At 44.6% G+C, this 18296-nt stretch overlaps 1 protein-coding gene across 1 annotated transcript; it reads right to left on the bottom strand.

Annotated features, from left to right (window-relative positions):
- Window positions 1-439: 439 nt before the first annotated feature.
- Window positions 440-17910, bottom strand: SLC10A1 (solute carrier family 10 member 1). Its single transcript, XM_073642237.1, has 9 exons — window positions 17880-17910; window positions 9722-10091; window positions 9060-9270; window positions 7745-7923; window positions 6576-6769; window positions 4615-4712; window positions 3299-3631; window positions 1074-1387; window positions 440-491 (listed from the first exon to the last, which is right to left on the bottom strand). The coding sequence occupies exons 1-9, from the start codon at window positions 17908-17910 to the stop codon at window positions 440-442; spliced, it is 1782 nt and encodes a 593-aa protein (XP_073498338.1).
- Between the last annotated feature and the right edge of the window lie 386 nt (window positions 17911-18296).

Raw genomic sequence — 18296 nt, 5'->3', positions numbered from 1 at the left:
CAGGAAACCGGAGAACCTGGAGGAAACCCACACAAACACGGGGAAAATATATTGACTCCTTGCAGGTGTTGTCCTTGGTGGGATTTGAACCCAGGACCCCAGCGTTGCAAAGCTGCAGTGCTAACCACTGAGCCACCCTACTGCGAGTTGTACTATATGGCATTTCCATTTCATAACATCTTACATCTTGTGGCAGTGTTTACATTCAGTATTTTACATCAGTATTTGTAAGCCAAAAACAATAATAGAAACACATCACCACTTCTGCATTTAATCACCCACTCCTGGTTTTAGCTTACAGATACTGAGCTAAGATACTGACCAAATTATGAATGTGTGAACAGGGCATTACAGGAAAATACTGAAGCCTGTAATTGAAAGCAATTCCCCATCTATCCTTTGCTTTTCTTAGATTGGCAGCATAGAATATTTGACAGTACTACCCACAATTAGCTAATTTAAGAGGGAACCGGTCATGTCTAGAGCAGCAGCTTCAGGGAGAAAAAAAGGGAATTAGTCCTACCGGTAATTGGGTTTCCAGGAGTCCAGCCTGACAGCACACCAGGAGGTAGTCCTTCATGTCCGACTAGGGGCAGGAACACAGGAGAGGTTAAAAGGCCCCTCCCCACCCTCCATCGCCAGTGTTTTTCCCAAGTACCACACCAGGATGGATGCAACACAATTTTATTGAAACTACCGATACATGTTGAATGCTCACATGCTCTGGCTATTCAAAAAGGGGAAGAGAATATAAGGATGCTGTCAGGCTGGACTCCTGGAAACCCAATTACCGGTAGGACTAATTCCCTTTTTTCCAGGACGTCCCTCCTGACAGCACACCAGGAGAAATACCAACTAAATGGTACTAGGGAGGGACTACAGCCTGGAGTACTTTCCTCCCAAAGGCTGTCTGCTGATTGGACAACAAATTTAGTCTATAATGCTTACAAAATGTATTCAACCCTGACCAGGTGGCTGCATTACATATCTGCTCTGAGGAAGCTCCTGCTCTCTCTGCCCATGAGGTGGAAATGGATCTAGTGGAGTGGGCCCTTATGCCTTCTGGCACTAACATCCCCCTAGAAACATAAGCATGGGAAATGGTCGCTTTGATCCATCTGGCCAAAGTCAATTTTGACGCAGTCTTTCCTTTGTTCTTCCCCCAGAACTGGACAAACAAACTAGAGTCTTTCCTCCATTCTTTTGTGGCGTCTAGATAGTGGAGAACCGATCGCCTGACATCCACCGAGTGGAAGTTCTGTTCTCCCGGGTTTCCTGGCTGATCGCAGAAGGCAGGCAAAATGATCTCCCTATTCAGGTTGGAGTCAGACACCACCTTGGGTAAAAAAGAAGGATCTAGTCTAAGGATTAGGCGGTCGTCCAAAATCTGCATATAAGGGAATACTACCGAGAGGGCCTGAATATCCCCCAGTCGCCTAGCCGCAGTTATGGCCACCAAGAACACGGTTTTAATTGACAGAGACTTTATACTAATATCCTGCAGGGGTTCAAAGGGGCTTTTACATAGGGCAATTAGCACTAAATTTAAGTCCCACGGAGCCACCCTTTCCCTTATAAAGGGCCTCAATCTACCCACTGCTTTCGAGAATCTGGACACCCACGGATGTTTAGCCAACGGATAGTCTAGGTATGAACTTAAGGCCAAAATCTGGACTCTAAGCGTGCTGGGGCTTAGTCCCTTGTCATAGAATTTCTCCAGGCAGGGTAAGACTTCTGGAACTGGTGGGGCCTGAGCCTCTATTAATGTGTTCCCATATATCAAACAGAACTTCTTCCATACTTTTGAATAAATGGCCGTTGTCACTGGTTTCCTACTTGCCTGAAGGGTTGTGATGACCCTGTCAGAGAGGCCCCTGGACCTTAAGATCAACCTTTCAGGATCCAGGCCGACATCTGAAGCCACTCCACCGCAAGATGCTTCAGAGGTCCCTGAGACAGAAGGTCGTGTCGCAGCGGGAGAGGGAAGTGATCTTCTGCTGTCATCCGCATCAAGAGGGGGAACCAGCTTCTCTTTGGCCAGAAGGGAACCACTACAATCACTGTGGCCCCGTCCTCCCGAATCTTCCGTAGTATCCTGGGTATTAAGAGTATGGGAGGGAAGGCGTAAGCTAGTGGCATATCCCAGGTCTGGGACAACGCGTCGACCCCCGCTGGATTGTCCTCTGGGTACCTGGAAAAGAATTTTGGGGTTTTCGCATTTTCCCTTGAGGCAAAAAGGTCTATTGAAGGGGTCCCCCATCTTTTTATTAATTGCAGAAAAACTTCTTGGTGAAGTTCCCACTCTGATGGGTCTATCCTTTCCCTGCTCAGGAAGTCTGGCACCTGATTTTGGGAGCCCCTGATATGAAGAGCTGAGATGGAGGAAACAGTCTTTTTTGCCCAAGCGAAAATTTCCTCTGCTATCGCCTGGAGCCATGCATGTTTCGGTCCTCCCTGATGTTGAAGGAAGGCTACCGTGGTAGAATTGTCCGAGAAAACCCTTACGTGCTTGCCTGCTAGTAGTGACTGACACCTCTGTAGGGACTCCCAAACTGCTCTTAGCTCTCTGTAATTTGAGGACCGGTGTCTGATTTCCTGAGACCAAGCCCCCTGTATGTATCTGCCCTCTACATGGGCCCAACAACCCCACTGGCTTGCGTCCATGGTAAGGGTAATATAAGGGGATTCTATCCACTGGACTCCTCTTCCCAGATTTAAAGGGGAAACCCACCAGGCTAGGGAGCTTTTTAAGACTGGAGCTAAGGGCATCTTGTTGTCCAAGCCTTACTGACATTTGTCCCAAGCAGAGCGGATTTCCTTCTGAAGAACTCTGGAATGTGTCTGACACCACCTTACACAGGGAATGCACGATGTCATGGTCCCCAGAATACTCATAACTTCCCTGACCGTTACTTCCCTCTTTCTGCGAAAGGAACCGAACTTTACTATGTCCCGAGCTTTCTTTGGAGGGAGACTGGACAAGCCCTGGTGCGAATCTAATAGCACTCCCAAGAATATCTTCTGGTTGCTTGGAACTAGGTCTGATTTCTCTAAATTTAGAACCCACCCCAAGTCTGACAATAGTCGCTTTACCCGACGCTGATGAATTAATTGCGCGTCTGAATCTGCTACTAGAAGGAAGTCGTCTAGGTAGGGAATTATGACTATGCCCTCTCTCCTTAGATGGGAGACTACTTCCGACATCATCTTGGTGAAGATACGGGGTGCCGATGACAGGCCGAACGGAAGACATTGGAACTGATAGTGATTTACGCCACCTCTCCCTCTTGTTGCAAACCTGAGGTATCTCTGTCTTGAAGGGTGTATGGGAATTTGGTAATATGTCTGCTTCAAATCCAAGGTACACATCACCGCGTCTTTGGGTATCAGAGGTATCACCGATCTTATTGACTCCATCCTGAACCTCTTGTACTATACCCACTGGTTCAGGGGTCTGAGATTTATAAATTGTCCTGTACTCTCCCGATGGCTTTTTTATGGAGAACAGTCTGGAATAATGGCCCTTGTATCTCTCTGAACAAGGAACTGGTGCTATTGCTCCGTCCTGGAGGAGTTGCCTGATATCTCTTTCCAGCCTTTTGAAGGCTCCTGCTGAACTGGCTTCCGTGATCTGAAAACGTCAGGGGGGGAACGGACTGAGAAAACTATCTTGTACCAGTGTTCTATAAGCTGTAAAATCCACTGATTTTGGGTTATACTCTGCCAACTTCCTAGGAAATGCTGCAGCCTTCCCCCCACTGGTCCGGCGTCATTGACGCGTCTGCCTCTGACTAGGCCCGGGCAAGTCTCTGCGGCTTCTACCACTATTCGGGTGGCTCCATCTACCCTCCTTCCCCTTCCCTCTATAACTCTGGGACTGGGTGGGGCGGCTCCTTCGAAAGGAAAAGGGGCGTCTAGGTCGTCCCTCCGGAAACCCAGTCTTACTAATCGGCCGCCTTTTGCAGAATGCTGTCTAGTACCGGCCCAAAAACCTGTAGGCCGGAAAAGGGGATAGCACAAAGTTTGTTTTTGGACTGCATATTGCCTGTCCAGGACCTCAGCCAGAGTGCCCTACGGGCTGAATTTGACAGCGCATCATTCCTTGCCGCGAACCGGACCGATTCTGCTGACGCATCTGCCATGAAATTTACTGCCATCCTGACCATGTATAACACCTCGGCTATATCTTCCCTGGAACCACTCTGTGCCAGTTTGGCTTCCAGGTCCTCCAACCATAAACCTGCTGATCTGGCCACGGACGTGGCCGCAATATTGGTCTTGATGATTGCCGCCGAAGCCTCCCAGGCTTTTTTAAGTAGACCATCCACTTTTTTGTCCATCGGATCATTTAGACTCGCATCCTCAAAAGGGATTGTTGTTTTCTTGTAAACTCGGGCTACTGGTACGTCAATCTTTGGCACTTCCTCCCAAATTCTGGACTCCTCCAAGTTGAAGGGAAGACGGGACCTAAACTCCCCCGGAACTGATAAACGTTTTTTCCGCGTTTTTCCATTCCTCCAGAATCATGGATCTGATGTGCTTATTCACCGGAAAACATCTACTTTTCCTTGCCTGTAGCCCACTAAACATCGGATCCTGGATGGACTGAGCTACCTGCGTCTGTTCAATGTTCATAGTATTGAGTACTGCCTGTAATAGCTCCTCTGTGTCAGCCGAGGAGAAGAGGTATCTTATTTTCTTCTCGCTGACCACTAGGTAAATCAAAATCCAGCTCCCTGGACTGGTCTGAACCATAGGCTCCTTCTTCCTCTTCCAAAGAGACTATGAAATCCTACCTGGGTTTTTTGCAGAGTTCTGTGCTGCTAACAGGGTGGACACTGAAGACTGCACCTCCTCTTTAATCATAGCCTTTACTTCGGCTCTAAATGCGGCCTGCTCCTCTGACAATAACTTTTGCTATACAGTCCTTGCACAGCTGTTTATTATATGTGTCCGGCAGCCTGGTATTACAGGTTGGGCACTTAGCCCTCTTCTTAGAACCTGATCCCTTTGGGGTCCCTTTATCCTATGGACAATATTAGACACAGGCAGACTGTCAGGGTAACTTACAAGAGCTCAGTGACAAAAGGGGCCTTATAGCTGCCTCACTTACGTGACCCAGGGAGATGATCGTGGAATCCGTGTGATGTGCGGGGCTAACCTCCATAGCTCACCCTAGATGTAATGCCTACACGACAAACACACATGGACAGTTTTTACCTGTCTGCCGTCATCGCCATCTTCTCCAGGTCTCTCCTTCCTGCTGACCTCCGAACCGGAAGTGCGTTCCAGGGTGGAACGCACGCCGCGGCACCGGAAGTGCACCGGCCGGTAGAGGCAGCACGCCCAGAGCCCTCCGAGGCGGGAAGTGGTGCCTTCCAGGAGCTCTGCTCCACTGGGCTGGCTGAGGGATCGGAACGGGTTTCAGCTGGCAGCCTGTCTTGACAGCGGGAGGAGACAGGTATGAGAACCCCTCCGTCCCCTGGGCTGCTCCTACAGTTTCCGCGCTGCTGCGCCTCTCATGTGCCTGTCTGATTAAGGACAGGAAAAACACTGGTGATCGAGGGTGGGAAGGGGCCTTTTAACCTCTCGTGTGTTCTTGCCCCTAGTCGGACATGAAGGACTACCTCCTGGTGTGCTGTCAGGAGGGACGTCCTGGAAAGTAAGCTATATTCTACTTGCAGCTGGGCAGTGCAGGGAGCAGTTACAGTCACTGCACAGTCTGTAATCATTGCCCTGTACTTTGATTGACAACCTACTCTGCAGAGCAGGCTGACAGTCAATGCGCAGTTGAGCGATTACAGACTGTATAGTGAGCAGTGACTGTAACCGCTCCCTGCATCTCCCTAATGAAGGGAAGCAAGCAGCTGCAGGGAGAATAAAACTTAAATTTTTTACCTGTCGCTACCAGACATGTTTTAAACGCTATTTGCCTGCAGATTACCCACTATATCTGCACGTAAATAAGCATTTTTTGACTGTGAAAAGTTCCCTTTGTAATCATAAACGCATAGTGGGCACGCAGCCTTAAGCGTTTCTGCAGCGGCAATTCCGCTGCGGAAACTCTTAAAAAATGCTTGGTAGAAGGTCTGCAATGGTCCCCAATGATAATCCGCATGTGCTGTGCACATGCTGCCGAAATTTCAGCTGCGGATTATCATTGCGGAAAAATCCACAGCACGTCCATTAATTTTGTGGAAACACAGCGTAATTGCCGCCATTGACTTGCATTGAATTGCTTAATATCCACATGCGGATATTAAAAGGGGTATTCCCATCTCAAAGATTCTATCCCAATATGTAGTAGGTATAATAATAATAATAATATATATTTTTTTTAAATGATAGCCAAGAGACAGGAAGAAGGAAAACATTAGTAAGAGATCAGTGATGGCGGGGGGACCCATGCTCATGGATACAGTTTTGTTCCAGTTGTCATAACAGCCAATCAGACCTAAGATAATAGGGCATAGTCGCATAACAGATCCATTCTAAAACACAAATGTTGTCTACAAATATGGATCTAACCGTTAGGGAAAGGAGATTTTTAAAAAAGTAAATAAATATCAGTTTACCTTTAGCCTTTATTTTGTCTTGTAGGCGGAATACAAGGATGAGAAGAAACCCTTGTAATACTTGAGAAATAATATAAAGAAAAGGGAACAAGAAGTAAACGCCAATAACCTCAGCATCGAAGGTAATCTTTAGAATCGCAGTACAGAGTTGGACATTCTGGCATCCAGTTTCGATACAGATGGTGCGTCTAGCTCTGTGGGGGCAAAGGAGGCAACTCTTATAGAGAATTGGACTACCGGGGATGATATCGGTGATAACAGAGTGGGGCAAATCTACATATTTTTTTTGTGTGTAAATTAAACCAAACTGTTCCTGATAAAATAACGTTGATTAATTCTCTTTTGTATGTCCAAGTGAATAGCAGTTTCATTCAGTATGGTCGTCACATCCCGTCCGATGATGCAGATAGGTCTCGTAGGGAAAGACTTGTTTGTTCCACTAATGATTTTGGCTTATAAATACTGATCTTGTGAATGTGGCCTTAAAGAAAAGTATTGAAGCATTACCCTCATCTATCCTATGTTTTTTTTTTTCAGATTGGGCAGCATAGAAGATTTGACATTTACTGTAGGTTTAGTTCCCACAATGAGTTTTTGACTCTCTGCATTTTTCACTGTGCAAAAAACAACAAAAAAAAAACCCCGCAGCGTCTTATAGTTCCATCAAAATGCATAGAATTTATAGAAATCTTAAGCCTACTGTATTTATTTTGTTTTGTATAATTTTATATAAAACTCTTAAGTGGCTTCCATTCCATGCCATCAATTTTTTAGAATTATTATTATTTATTTTTTTTTAAGTGCTTTTTCAGGCAGAATTCGCCCGATAAAGATGTGTGCACATACACTGTGGGTAAGCTGTGAATCTGCAGCGATACCACGGCCCCTTCTGTGCAGCTTGTCTGCACCCATTAAGTAAAATAGGTCACATGCATTTTTTTTTTTTTTTTTTTATAAATATACAGCGTCAAAAACTCACTGTGGAAACGTAGCCTTATAACCACTTCCACATTTATTATACTGTAAACTGTTGCAGATTTGGCATGCAGAATTCACACTGCACATCTGCATCCACCAGTTCTGGACTTCCCTCTACTATTGCTAGTTACTTGCTGTCCATCATCTGTCTGATCTAGATTGAAATAATTTGTATTTTATCAAATACTTACTGTTCATGGAGTTGGAAGATGGAAGCCATCACATACCCAAGCACATAGCCTAGAAATGGCAACAGCAATGATGCGCCAATCATCACAGGCAAAAAGATTTTCAAAATATCGCTTTTCAGATAGAAAAAGAACAAAACTGTGACCACAACTGCAAGCACTGTCCCGAGGATTTTGCCAACCTTTAAGACAGCAAAGGGGACATCATATCAGGTCATTTAGATACGCATTAACCCTTTGAGAAAAAAAAAAAATAGAATAAAAATGGGGTGAAAAGACCGGTTTAAAGATCTTTGCTTTATTACAACCACCAAGATGATGGCACATAGTAAATTCAACGTCCCATTTCATATATCGCAACAACACATTTTGCAGTGCTGTACAGAGATTCATATCAGTCCCCGTCTTCAGAATCTACTTTTGATGTCCCAGACATATTACTGTCAATTGCACGGGATGCCATTTATCTTAGCATGTTTTTTTGAATGTTGGAGGACAGCAGAGAACATGTAGGAAACCCGTATTAGTTAAAGGGGTTTTCCAGTTCAGTCAATGTGACTGCAGACTTGTGAATCCTCACAGCGTGCACACTGTACGATGACAGGTTTTTCCAGTGCCAACGATCATGTGACTCCAAGTATGCAATTTTCATACTCCCGGTCAAATTACAACTAGACGTGTGCGCATGTCTAGTCGGCACATGACCGCATGTATGCAATTTTCATACTTGCGGTCATGCACCCACTAGCTCACAACATCAGAGAATCCTGACAAGCGTGCATGTGCAAACTTGAGCCCCAAGCCTGGACAACCCCTTTAATCCAGTCTCCTAGCTTCAGGAGCACACTGCTCCCCAGCCTCCCGACTTCTTGTTTGCTGGGGGAAGGTGTCCCTGATTGATTGACAGTTCAGGCTAGCAACATTGTTGTGCTGATGGCCTGAACTGTGCGCTGCGAATGCTGCTATATATATGAGGCAGTTTTGTCTTTGAAGCATTGAGACTGAAGTTGATCAGGATCAGGTAGCCAACATTGTGCTCCAGCGAGCCCAGTCATCCTCAGTGCAGTGCTTCCAAGCTTAGCCACCTTATGGTTTACTACTGTTGCCCTGTGCCCACTTGAGCTGTCCAGTAATGATTTGGGGAGAATAGGTTAAAATTTTAACCACTCAATAATTTGCAAATTTACTCAGCTTAAAAAAAAATGGTAATAACCCCTTTTAAACATATCTTCCCACAGGCAAGGGCCAGAAAATAAGCGCCGACATAGTGGTTCTACTGTCGATATTGGCTGAATACAAAAGCTCTGCTATTCTTTACCTTAATAAAACTTTGGGAGTATTGTGGCCTTTTACTACTCATGAGTGCGCCAAGAAAACATGGAATGACTGTCATAGTCAAGCATGAAACTATTTGTAGAAAGGGCACGTTCTTGTATAGTGGACCAAGATTCAGTCCCAGACAGTAGATGTAGAGAAGTAACGGCATCATTCCCAGGGCGAGTATTGTTGAGCAAGTAGTCATCAAAATACTGGAACAATAAAAAAAATTCACTTGGTTAAGATTTTCACATCTATAAATGTACCTTCACATTACGAGTGTACTAGCTCAGGGGCAGACATGGCATGTTTTTTTCTGGCTCGGATAGAATGTCAAGGCCTACTCCCCCACCAGAAGAAGATGGCAGGAGACCAGTGGGTGAAACAGGCATTTGTGGCAGGCAGGGGCCAGTAGGTGAGAGAGAGGTCCAAGCTGTCTTCAGCATCAGATGAAGATATTTGGAGCTTTTTCTAGTAGCTACAGTTATGGAGCTGCTATGGACCTGTGGAGATCTGGCTTATATGACCATCACTGATCCGGAATAGGGCCACATCTCCATTGATGACCGTTCTTTTGGCCTGGGAGCTGCATCTCCACTAATTAGACTTTTATAACATGAAATTTATTGCATAACTAGTTTAACTTCTAAGATATTCTCTTACCTAAGATTTATGTCACCTTTAACAGCCAAAGTAAAGAGATTGGATATATTTCCTCCAGGACAGCAACTGCAGATCAGAACAGCCAACGATTCAATAGGACTTAGATTCAAGACGTGTCCCACAGAGAAGCCAGACAACGGCATGATCCCATACTGCGCCAGCATCGCTATTCCAACTTCTTTGGGCTTCACGATATATTTTTTGAGATCTGAAAATTTCAGAGTACAACCAAGTGACATCATAACAACCACCAGTAGTAAGAGTGAGGCCGCATCCAAAATATAGCCAGTAATTATCTGACTTGGTTCCGTCATATTCACACTAGGCCCACCAAAATCCCAGATGGTCTCATTGGTTTCATTCATGATTCCTAAAAGATGGAAACATAAATAGCATGGATTTACCACATATATTTTGGAGAGGAAAGAAAAAAAACAAAAAACCTGTGGGTCTCCCTACTATGGGCATGTTTGGTTGACAGATTACGAGCCTACATTCGGTTTCTGTGGACCTTCTCACCAGCAATCTGGACATTCTAGACATCCTGATTTGTCTGGAGATTTTTACAGTTGTGTCTTATAAATGCTTGTACAATTTTAATAGAATTGATTAAATGTTAAGTTTTAGTTCCCCAATCTTGTAACTTTTTGGGCCTTTTTTTTTTTCCCCCCCAATGTAGAAAAACTATTAACCTATGTTCACACAGGGCGTTTTTGGTGCTCTTTTTATGCTAATTTTCAGCAGCATTTTACAGCACTAGCAAAGTCTATGAGGTTTCATTAATCTCATGCATACACATTGGTTATTTTTTCCTAATTGTTTTGTCAAATCGCTGTGTTTTTGCAGAATAGAGCAGGTCACTTCTTTCACCCATTGCTTTGTAGTTGAAAAAAAAAACAAAAACGCAGGTATCAGGTTTTGCTGCGTTTTTGGTGCCAAAACCGGAGAAAATTGAATTAGGTAATTTTTTTGTTTTTTACTAAACTTTATCAGCACGCACAAGAGACAAATGGACAGTAACAAAAACGCTGCAAAACCAGTTTTCCTTGAGGCAGAAACTTTACTGCCAAGAGAGCAGGTTTTGCAGCAGAAAAAAAATGCACCAAAAACGCCCTGTGTGATCATTGCCTTATTGCGATTTTACACATTGCAGATTTTTCATATATTTTTTTTTTTTGGTGTAGATTTGTCACAAAACTTGAAGGGTTACCTGATGCCAAGAAAGTGAATGAGAATCCTGAAGCCTCATGCACACGCTGCTTATATTTGACTTGACAATTCTTTCAGCACAGCTGCAATTTGTGAACACAACCTAAAGATCTAGAATTAGTTTTGAAAAGCAAATTGATAAAACAATGTAATTTATTGTACTAGTCGTCTGCAGCTTAGATTAATCACTAATTAAAAAATAACAAAAAACCACGTACCTGTTTGTGAGATCGGAGTGCTGTAATGATGGAGCCTACACATCGTCACCACAAGTGGATCTGATTTATATCTCCATCTCTTAGCCCTAGCTCAGCTTCTAGTGATTGATGAGAAAGTAGGAAGAAACCTGTGCATTTCACATAGTAGCCAACAGACATGCCCCCTTGTGGTAACTCTGAGGTATTACCTGCAAACTCCTACACATATTGGCCTCTACAGGGCGTTCTGGCTTTTAGCGTCACGTAGTATTGCAGCATGTGAATGCAACCTTAGGGTATGTTCACATGTTGCGTTTTTCCAGCTTTTTTTATGCAAATTTTCAGCTGCGTTTTCCAGCTCCAGCAAAGTCTATGAGATTTCAGAAATCTCATGCACACACCTTTGTTTTTGTTTTTCCTGACTGTTTTGTCAAAGAGCTGCGTTTTTGCAAAATGCGGCGTGTCACTTCAGCATTTTTGCAGCGTTTTTCACCCAATTGAAAGCATTCGGTAGTGTAAAAACGCTGCAATAACGCAGCTATCAGGTTTGGCTGTGATTTTTGGTGCCAAAACCTGATGAAGTTGAATCAGATTTTTTTATGCACTAAACTTTATCAGCATGCACAAGAGACAAATGAACACTGACAAAAATGCAGCAAAACCTGCTTTTTTGAGGTTGCTTTTTTACTGCTAAGAGAGCAGGTTTTGCCTGTAGAAAAAAAAATGCTGCAAAAACGCAAAGTGTGAACATAGCCTAACACACCGCTGCAGTATTTTCAGTATGGTAGCAGTCTTGTACCACACTGCTAACAAGTGTTTTATCACTACAATAACTAATTTTAATGTAATTTTGGGTGCATCACATTACAATAAATATTTGAGATTGGGGTGGTCGATATGAGTACCACCATACCACTGCTCATATATTTTCTTTTGGTTCTTTGTGTTTTACCGCATTTCAGTGTTAGGACTCATACCCATCAGCGTGAATTAAATCGCTCCGATGTTGTTCCTGAAAAGTTGGACGAGTGTCATACGAGTACAATGCGATATTTCTCACCGAGCATCCGAATTATATGCGAATGCAATCCGTATGCAATGCGATTTTAACATGACCTTTAACATAGAGTAATTCTCTATCTAGTTAAAGATAGTTTCCTAAGTAAATATTCTTCAATACATAGATAGATATGGGATAGATAGATAGATAGATAGATATGAGATAAATAGATACATACTGTAGCTAGAAATATGCGAGTGAGATATAATCATTGCTTTGCGTGTGTAGCTTACTGTACATGTATTTAATTAATAAATAAATGTATGAATAAAATGGCGTGGAATCCCCAAATTGTTATTAACCAGCTGAGGGAAAGCCGACAGCTGATGTTTATAGCCTGGGAAGACAGTAATACACATGGAGCTTCCCAGGCTATTAATATCAGCTCACAGCTGTATACTTAGCCTTTACTGGTTATTAAAATGTCCCCACCCCAGAAAAAATTACGTGGGTACCCCCTATTTTAACAACCAGCAAAGGCTAGGCAGACAGCTGCAGGCTGATATTAATAGCCTAGGAAGGGGCCATGGATATTTGCCCCCTCCTAGACTAAGAACATCAGCTCTCAGCCGCCCCAGAAATGGTGCATCCATAAGGTGCGCCAATTCTGGTGCTTAGCCTCACTCTTCCCACTTGCCTTGGTGCATTGGCAAGTGGGGTAATAGGGTTGGGGTTGATATCAGCTTTGTATTGGCAGCTGACATGAAGCCGAGGGGTTAGTAATGGAGAGGAATCTATAAGACACTCCCATTACTGACCCCATAGTCATATTGTAAATAAAAAATACCCAGAATAAAGTCCTTTATTTGAAATAATGACACAGACTCCTTTATTGAAATAAACACTCCCCGTCCCTCTTTTACTCATTTAATCAGCATGGGAGTGAGAAAGTTCTCATGGCGCTCGCTCTGACGTAAGGTGAGGTGATTGGCTGTGAACTCTGCTCACCTTATTCCCATAATCGTGGATCACTGAGTTGTGCTAGCACACACAGCTCAGTGACTCTGCTGGATGGCAGACTGATTGCATCATGCAACCATTCAGCCTGCCATCTAGATGTAGCAGAGCTAGACTTGTCGCGGGACAAATGGATTATCTTCTCAGGTGAGGAATATGGTAGTTTAATATTTTTGGTCTTTTACAGGGGACATAGGCTTCAGTGGAATATGTTCTTGTTAGACAGGTGAGTATAAGTTTGCTTTTTTATTTTTCATTTTTCTGATTAAATGGGTAAAAGAGGGACGGGGGGGGTGTTTATTTCAATAATGGAGTCTGTTTCATTGTTTCAAATAAAGGACTTTATTCTGGGTGTTTTTTATTTAAAATATGACCATGCGGTTAGTAATGGGGGGTGTCTTATCAACGCCTTTCCATTACTAACCCCTGGGCTTGATGTCATCTGCCAATACAAAGCTGACATCAACCCCATCCCTATTACGCCACTTGCCAACGCACCAGGGCAAGTGGGAAGAGCAGAGGCTAAGCGCCAGATTTGGTGCATCAATAAGATGCTCCTGTGTCAGTGTGAGCCAGCTGTAGTGGAGAGCAGTCACATCAGTAGTCGCATCAAATACTGATGGTGGGGCCGGGGCCTTAATCAGATTGCACTCCTCCATTTTTCTCACAGACTAGTATGAGCCCTTAATCTGTGGCTTGATCTGTCTTTACCTCTGGACTTTATCTGATAATCTTTTTACTATACACACATCTATTGTTTTATTTGTGTTGATCTCACAGTAAGTCAATTACATGGATGAGCAATTTGAGTCCAGTTGATTTTATTTACATAGCGATTCGCATTCAGTTGAATTTATATGAATTTATAGTGACAGCTTGGATTCACCTTTTTATCTATCTCACCAGTGGATTGCAAACCTAAACCCTGATTTATAGCGTGGCTCATACAAACTAACAGACACGCTGTCCACTTCTATGGAAGCAGTAATGTGTGACACCGCTCTGTCCACGTCTATGGGAGCAGTGGTGTAATGTGTGACACCGCTCTGTCCACTTCTATTGGAGCAGTGGTGTAATTTGTGACACCGCTCGTCCACTTCTATGGGAGCAGTGGGGTATTGTGTGACCTCCGCTCCATCCACTTCTATGAGAGCAGTGGGGTATTGTGTGACCTCCGCTCCATCCACTTCTATGAGAGCAGTGGTATAATGTGTGACACCGCTCTGTCTACTATGGGAGCAATGGTGTAATGCATGACCCCGCTCTGTTCACTTCTATGGGAACAGTGGTGTAATGTGTGATCCCTCTATATACACGCAAGGAGCAGTGGTGTAATGTATGACACCACTCTGTCCACAGAGCAGATGGGGAATTGGCAGTGGGGGGGTGAGCACATGGAGGATTGGGAGTGGGGGGGGTGAGCACATGGAAAATTGGGAGTAGGGGGATGAGCACATAGAGAATTGGGAATGGGGGGGGTGAGCACATGGAGAATTGGAAGTGGAGGGTGGGGAGAGCGCATGGAGAATTGGGAGTGGAGCTTGGGGAGAGCGCATGGAGAATTGGGAGTGGAGGATGGTGAGAGCGCATGGAGAATTGGGAGTGTAGGGTGAGGAGAGCACATGGAGAATTGGGAATGGAGGTTTGGAAGAACACATGGAGAATTGGGAGTGGAGGGTGGGTAGAGCAAATGGTGAATTGGGGGCGGGGAGACCAAATGGTGAATTGGGAGTTCAGGAGGGGAAGCACATGATGAATTGGGAGTGGGGGGTTGGGAGAGCACATGATGAATTGGGAGTGGGGGGTGGGGAGAGCAAATGGTGAATGGGCTGTCTGGAGAGCAAATGATGAATTGGGAGTGGGGGAGAGTAAATGATGATGATTTTCTCTTGTCATGTGCTAGCTAGCAACCATTTTAGGTGACCACCGACAGCGATCGAATCTCCCACAAAAATATCATGGAGTCCGTGGACACAGTCCAAGTTATGTAAAAAGAATTTGAAATTGGCGAATCAATTTCTGGAGGTCGTATCTGAGAAGCTAGAAAAAGAAGTAGCTTTGGGTAGGATGGCAGGACCTTTTGAGGTGGCTCCTATGAGTAATTTCAGGGTTTCACCTCTCAGGGTGGTTCCCAAAAACGATCCGAACAAATTTAGGTTAATACATCATTTATCATTTCCGAAAGGCACTTCAGTAAATGTCGGAATTGATCCTGAGTTGTGCTCAGTGATTTACACCTCTTTTGATGCGGCGGTTGAATGGGTACGTTTTTTCGGTAAAGGGGCGTTCTTGGCAAAGACGAACATCGAAGCAGCACTCATGCAATTGCCTGTACACCCAGATAGCTTACATTTATTGGGTTGTTTTTAGAATTGGGGGGGAGGGGTGGTTGTGGATCATTGTCTTCCCATGGATTGCTCTCTTTCCTGTGCCTATTTCTAAACGTTCAGTACTTTTTTGGAGTGGGTTGTCAAGGATGTTTCCGGTTTAAACTTTTGCATCCACTATTTGGATGACTTCCTGTACATTGGTTCGGCGCACGGTTTGGATGGTTCTATTTTGTTACACACAATAGAGAGTTTAGCGAAGAGTTTCGGCATTCCTTTGGCGACAGAAAAAGCGGTAGAGCCAGTTACTGTGCTGAGTTTTTTGGGGATCGAAATTGACACGTTGGAAATGGAATGCAGGTTGCCCATTGAAAAAGTGAGTGATCTTTTGGTTGAAGTATCCAGAGCGAGTAAGTTGAGGAAGGTTACCCTGCAATCTTTACTCGGTAAAATGAACTTTGTATGCAGAATCATGCCAATGGGAAGAGTCTTTTGCCGTCATTTGTCTCTGGCAACGGCGGGTGTAAGGTCTCCTGACCACTTTATCAGGCTTTGTAAGGAATTGAGGGAAGACCTGGGAATCTGGGCAGTTTTTCTGGAGTCTTACAATGGCAGGTAAATGTGGATTCAACCAATGGTGAATGCGGAAGACTTGGGTTTGTTCATCGAGGAAGACACGGCTTGTGGTTTCAAGATCTATTTTCAGGGCTGCTAGTTGGCGGACGCCTGGCCCCAAACATGGGTCGATCAAGGTTTCAGATCAAACGTTGTGCTATTGCACATATTCTCCATTGTGGTCATTTTTTCAGTATGAGGAGAGAATTTCAAAAACAAAAAAGCGTGTTAGTGATGCACATTGCATCACTAACAACGCTATGGGGGCAGTTTACTTAGTAGATAGGTCATGACAGGCTCCCTTTAAATAATTAATTGCCTTCACTGCTCCCTGTTGCGCCCTGTGAAAACAATTTTTTTTCATTATAATTGGTGGTAATATAATGAGTCTATAACATTTTATACACTTACAGTATATCATACCTGCTCGTTTTAGTCATAGGGGTGTGATCCTCGTATTCAGTCATGGGTGACGCCACATTCAGTCAGGGCTGACGCCGCCCATGCATTTGAATGTCAGGTTTCCTTTAACATCAACATCGGCTCCGGTGGTCCTGGTTTTTGAACGCCTGGTATTCCTGGGTTTGTCGCTTAAAGGCCCCGTCACACTTAGCGACGCTACAGCGATCCCGACAACAATACGACCTGTCAGGGATCGTTGCTGCGTCGCTATGTGATCGCTGGTGAGCTGTCAAACAAGGCAGGCTCACCAGCGATCAGGGGAGCAGCGACATCGTGGAAAGAATCTTTCCATGATGTCCTGCTCCTGGTTACCAGCCTGCTGAAGCAGGAGCAGGCTGGTAACCATGATAAACAGCGCGTTACTAGGGGCACATGCGCACTTAGTAACCCGCTGTTTATCATGGTTACCACTCTGCTACGGTGAGCGGGAGGTTACCGCTCACTGTAGCAGAGAGGTAACCATGATAAACAACGGGTTGCTAAGTGCGCGTGTGTCCCTAGTAACCTGCTGTTTATCATGGTTACCACTCTGCTACGGTGAGCGGGAGGTTACCGCTCACTGTAGCAGAGAGGTAACAATGATAAACAACGGGTTACTAAGTGCGCGTGTGTCCCTAGTAACCCGCTGTTTATCATGGTTACCAGCCTGATCGCTGGTCCCGCTGGTCACACACAGAGATGTGTGCTGACCAGCGGGAGGGCAAAGACCAAAAATGGTCCAGGACATTTTGCAGCGATCAGCGACCTCACAGCAGGGGCCTGATCGCTGCAAAGTGTCACACATAGCGACAACGCTGGTGAGGTCGCTGTTGCGTCACCAAAACCGTGACTCAGCAGCGATCTTGCTATGTGAGACGGGGGCTTAATATGTGGTTAGTAGCAAAAGTCAGAAGTGGGGTCAGGAATCCTATTGGTCATAAATTATGTTTCTCATTCACAGTGGGATTAGTTTCGGAGTTCGAGAACAGACAGCGTGCCCTGCAGATCTATGGAGCCTCCTTTCAGGGCAGTAAGGGAGCTAATCTCCTTGTCCTTAGCAGACAGGACTTGGGCTCAGTACGATCAAGCATGGAAAACATGGGATGATTGGAAATTAGCTTTGGGTAGTAGGGTAGAGGAGGAGAGTTTGTTACCGTTACTAATAGGTCACTATTGGGAGTCAGGGTGGTCTGTCTCAAAGATAAATAACCTTTTAGTAGGTTTGGCATTCCGCTTCAAAGCTAGGGGGCTAAAGGCTGAAACTAAATTCTTTTTGGTACTTCAGGCATTAAAAGGCTGGAGGAAGGGATGGAAAGTCATGGATAGGAGGCGGCTGGTATCATATGACTTACTTTTACTGATAGGTGCACAGTTGGACGCCATTTGCGTTTCCAATTGGGAGGTGTCTTGTTCAAGCTAGCTTTTTGCTAGCATTTTTCGGGGCATTACGTTTGGGTGAGCTGGTTAGCTCTTCAAAGTTTAAAAAAGGAGGGCTTTTAGATGAGGACTTGGATTTGTATGAGGACAAAGTTATTGTGCTATGAGTTATTCATCCGTTCGTCAAAAACAGACGTAACTGGAAAGGGTTGCAAAGTGGTATTTTTTGAGGTATACGGCTCGGCGCTTTGTCCAGCGCAATGCTCTAGAGAATTTGGAAGAGGGCCTGGGAATTTTAAGTCTCCACTTTTGATTCACTCTGATGGTTCATTTCTATCTCGTTTCCAGTTTATAGTTATATTTAAACATCGTTTGGAATTAGGAGGGGTCCC

Source organism: Phyllobates terribilis, unplaced genomic scaffold (assembly GCF_046119375.1).
Source record: "Phyllobates terribilis strain yellow unplaced genomic scaffold, ASM4611937v1 Scaffold_7__3_contigs__length_470593459, whole genome shotgun sequence".
Classification (NCBI taxonomy): Eukaryota; Metazoa; Chordata; class Amphibia; order Anura; family Dendrobatidae; genus Phyllobates; species Phyllobates terribilis.
Note: the sequence above shows the minus strand (reverse complement) of the source record. Positions and strands in the feature narration are given on the sequence as shown.